The 2,729-nt window shown below is 39.1% G+C and overlaps 1 protein-coding gene across 3 annotated transcripts in view; it reads left to right on the plus strand.

Annotated features, from left to right (window-relative positions):
- The window catches only part of LOC101850301 (proline-rich transmembrane protein 1), a 7,673-nt gene that overhangs the window by 1,347 nt on the left and 3,597 nt on the right, over nucleotides 1–2,729 (plus strand). For 2 of the 3 annotated variants that reach the window (XM_035973582.1, XM_005112861.3), the window contains exon 2: nucleotides 2,007–2,171. In XM_035973582.1, the coding sequence (XP_035829475.1) occupies nucleotides 2,007–2,171 (165 nt within the window). The remainder of the gene's footprint in view (nucleotides 1–2,006; nucleotides 2,172–2,729) is intronic. The other variant, XM_005112862.3, reaches the window with a different exon arrangement.

Consider the following 2,729-nt stretch of genomic DNA (forward strand, 5'->3'; position numbering starts at 1 on the left):
ACTTTTTCAAATGAAACAGAACGAAGGTAACCATAGAAATATTTACGAATTTCCCTTTTTCTGGTAGTAGACGGATACAAAAAATTGCCCAAGATCATAACCATTTACCAGTTGACCATTCTGCAAAAAAAACATTCCAGGCCAACGATTTGAAATCACTCAAAAGACAGCGGTTTAGGTCTGTGCGCTCCTCAGAAGCTTAACTCTACCCATGAAAATGACCTTCAGTTGAATTTGAAGCAATGAAGGTGTTTTGAAAATTGTCTAATTAATTGTTCCAAAAAGAATAACTGTGGTCCAATTCCACATTGGGCAGTTTTGTTTTATTTTGGTTTATTTGTTGTTGTTTTTTGAGTTTTTAAAAGCAATTTTCCGTTTTCTAAGAATGAAAACAGAACTATATTTCGGCCCCAACTTCAAATATTATCGCCTGAGAGTTACACATAGGCCTTCCGACAACTCAGAGATATGAACAAGCTTTCTTTCACGGTAATGAGACGTGATTAAAGTTTTAATCTTTCTTCGAAAGTGGAGATGGGCCACTCTTGTTCCCCAGGGAAACGATTAGGTTTGACTTGCCGAAACAAGATAACTGTTTCTAAGTCCTCAATGGTAGATGGTCAACTGAACGTGTGGTCTCCGTGATTAGATCCAATTAGGTATCCCATTCCCATTGCTCTGGCCAGTTTACGCTATATCTAATAGATCTCTACTTTGGTCCCTCAAATTCCACCTGGTAGTCCATTATTGTCTATTGCTTCGCATGTGCAAATAAATCTGACCAGGAAATGTCATGTGACTGCAAGTAGCTTGATGATTGGCTTTTGGGCTCAATAATCATGAAAATGACCCAGGAAAAAAATTAGATGTGATTGATTTTTTTAGGATTTGATCTTTACTTTACTTTACTTTTATCCGCCGCTTATACCCTTTTGGGTGTCGCAGGAAGAAAGAGACGTCTCCTTGTCGCCAACCGGAGAGCTTGGGTCAGGGGGATGCCATGGGTGGTTAATATTTCCCTGACTCCATCTATCCAGATCTTTCTCGGTCACCCTCTAGCCTTGTTGCCATCGATTTTTTTTATGAAGGCACATTGTGCTGGACAGTGCGTTGGTAATCATAGGAGATGTCCGAACCATTTGATTCTTTGGAGTTGGATGTGATGCATGACTTCATTTGTGCCCACCATTTCTCGGATTACAGAGTTTATAATTTTGTCTCGCCTGGTCTTGTTCGCTGCTTTTCTAAGACATTGCATTTCACATGTTATAATTGTTTGCTCTAATGTTTTGTTCGTTGTCCATGTTTGGCATTGATAGGCGAGTGTTGGGATGAATATGGTGTTGATCATTTTGAGTTTTGTTGTCGTGGGGATGTTAGGATGTTTCAGTAGTGGAGTAAGCTGGTAGCTAACATTATTGGCTTTTGTACTCGTGTTTCAATTTCTCTGTTCAGTCGCCCATCTTCTGTGAATATACTTACGATGTACTTAAATTCTAGGACCTGTAGATGCAGGATTTGATCAATTTGTGTAAAAATCACGGTAGTTTTTGCCACACCAACAAAGAAAATCTGGCCACCTCTAAAATATTATGTTCCCATTTCAAAGAGGGGTGTGATGGACTTTTCTTCAGTGTCCACTCTTGGTAGCCTATAAATGGTCGCTTTAAAGGACAAGTGGGCTAACCCAGATTTCGGGATTTTCCAGAAATCTTGATCTACACCAAAAGTGGGCATTGCCCAACGTATAGAAGTTTGGTTTAATCGGTGTGCATATTTGTTTCGTTCTAGAGAAAATTCGCCTTGTCTTTGAAAGAAACTCAACAAGGAGCATAAACTTTACCTTCGATTTTCTCAAAACAGCATTTTTCGAGGTAGCCTCCTTGTGCTTAAAAGCGACCAAATATGTTTCCATTTCAAAGAGGAGTGTGATGGATTTTTCTTCAGTGTCCACTCACGGTAACCTATAACTCACGTGTGTAGTAACCATTGTGGACACTCCTCAGCAGGCCATGCAGAGCACGAACAATACGGCAGTGGTCACTCACCAGCCTGCTGTGGTCACTCAGCCGGTGATTCAGCAAGTGCCGGACCGTATGGGCCTGGCTATCTTCGTCACCTTATGCTGTTTCTGGCCACTTGGTATTGTCGCCATCATGAAAGCTTCCGAAGTAAGTAAGCCTTGTTTGTTTGTCTGCTTGTTTGTTTGTTTATTCGTTCGTTCATTTTTTTGTTTGTCCTTCTGTTCGTTCATCTATTTGTTTGTTTGTTCATACATCTGTTTGTTTGCCCGTTCGTTCGTCTGTGTGTTTATTCGTTTGTTTTTGTTTGTTGGTTGGTTTGTTTGTTTGTTTGTTTGTTTTTGACAGTCCTGTCGGTACATTTGTTTAGAGCTTACGAGCATAGAAATGAATGACAAACCATGATCGGCGATGTATGTTGCAAATCTGATACTTGGTGATGACGAAATCTATCTATCTATCTATCTATCAGTCTATCTATCTTTCTATCTATCTATCTATCTAACTATCTATCTATCTATCTATCTATCTATCTATCTATCAATCTATCTATCTATCTATATATCTATCAATCTATCTATCTATCTGTCTATCTATCTATCTATCTATCTATCTATCTATCTGTCCATCTATCTATCTGTCTGTCTGTCTGTCTGTCTGTCTGTCTGTCTGTCGGTCTGTTTTTTCAGTTTTTATTGTTATTAATAT

This window comes from Aplysia californica, unplaced genomic scaffold (assembly GCF_000002075.1).
Source record: "Aplysia californica isolate F4 #8 unplaced genomic scaffold, AplCal3.0 scaffold01448, whole genome shotgun sequence".
Lineage (NCBI taxonomy): Eukaryota > Metazoa > Mollusca > Gastropoda > Aplysiida > Aplysiidae > Aplysia > Aplysia californica.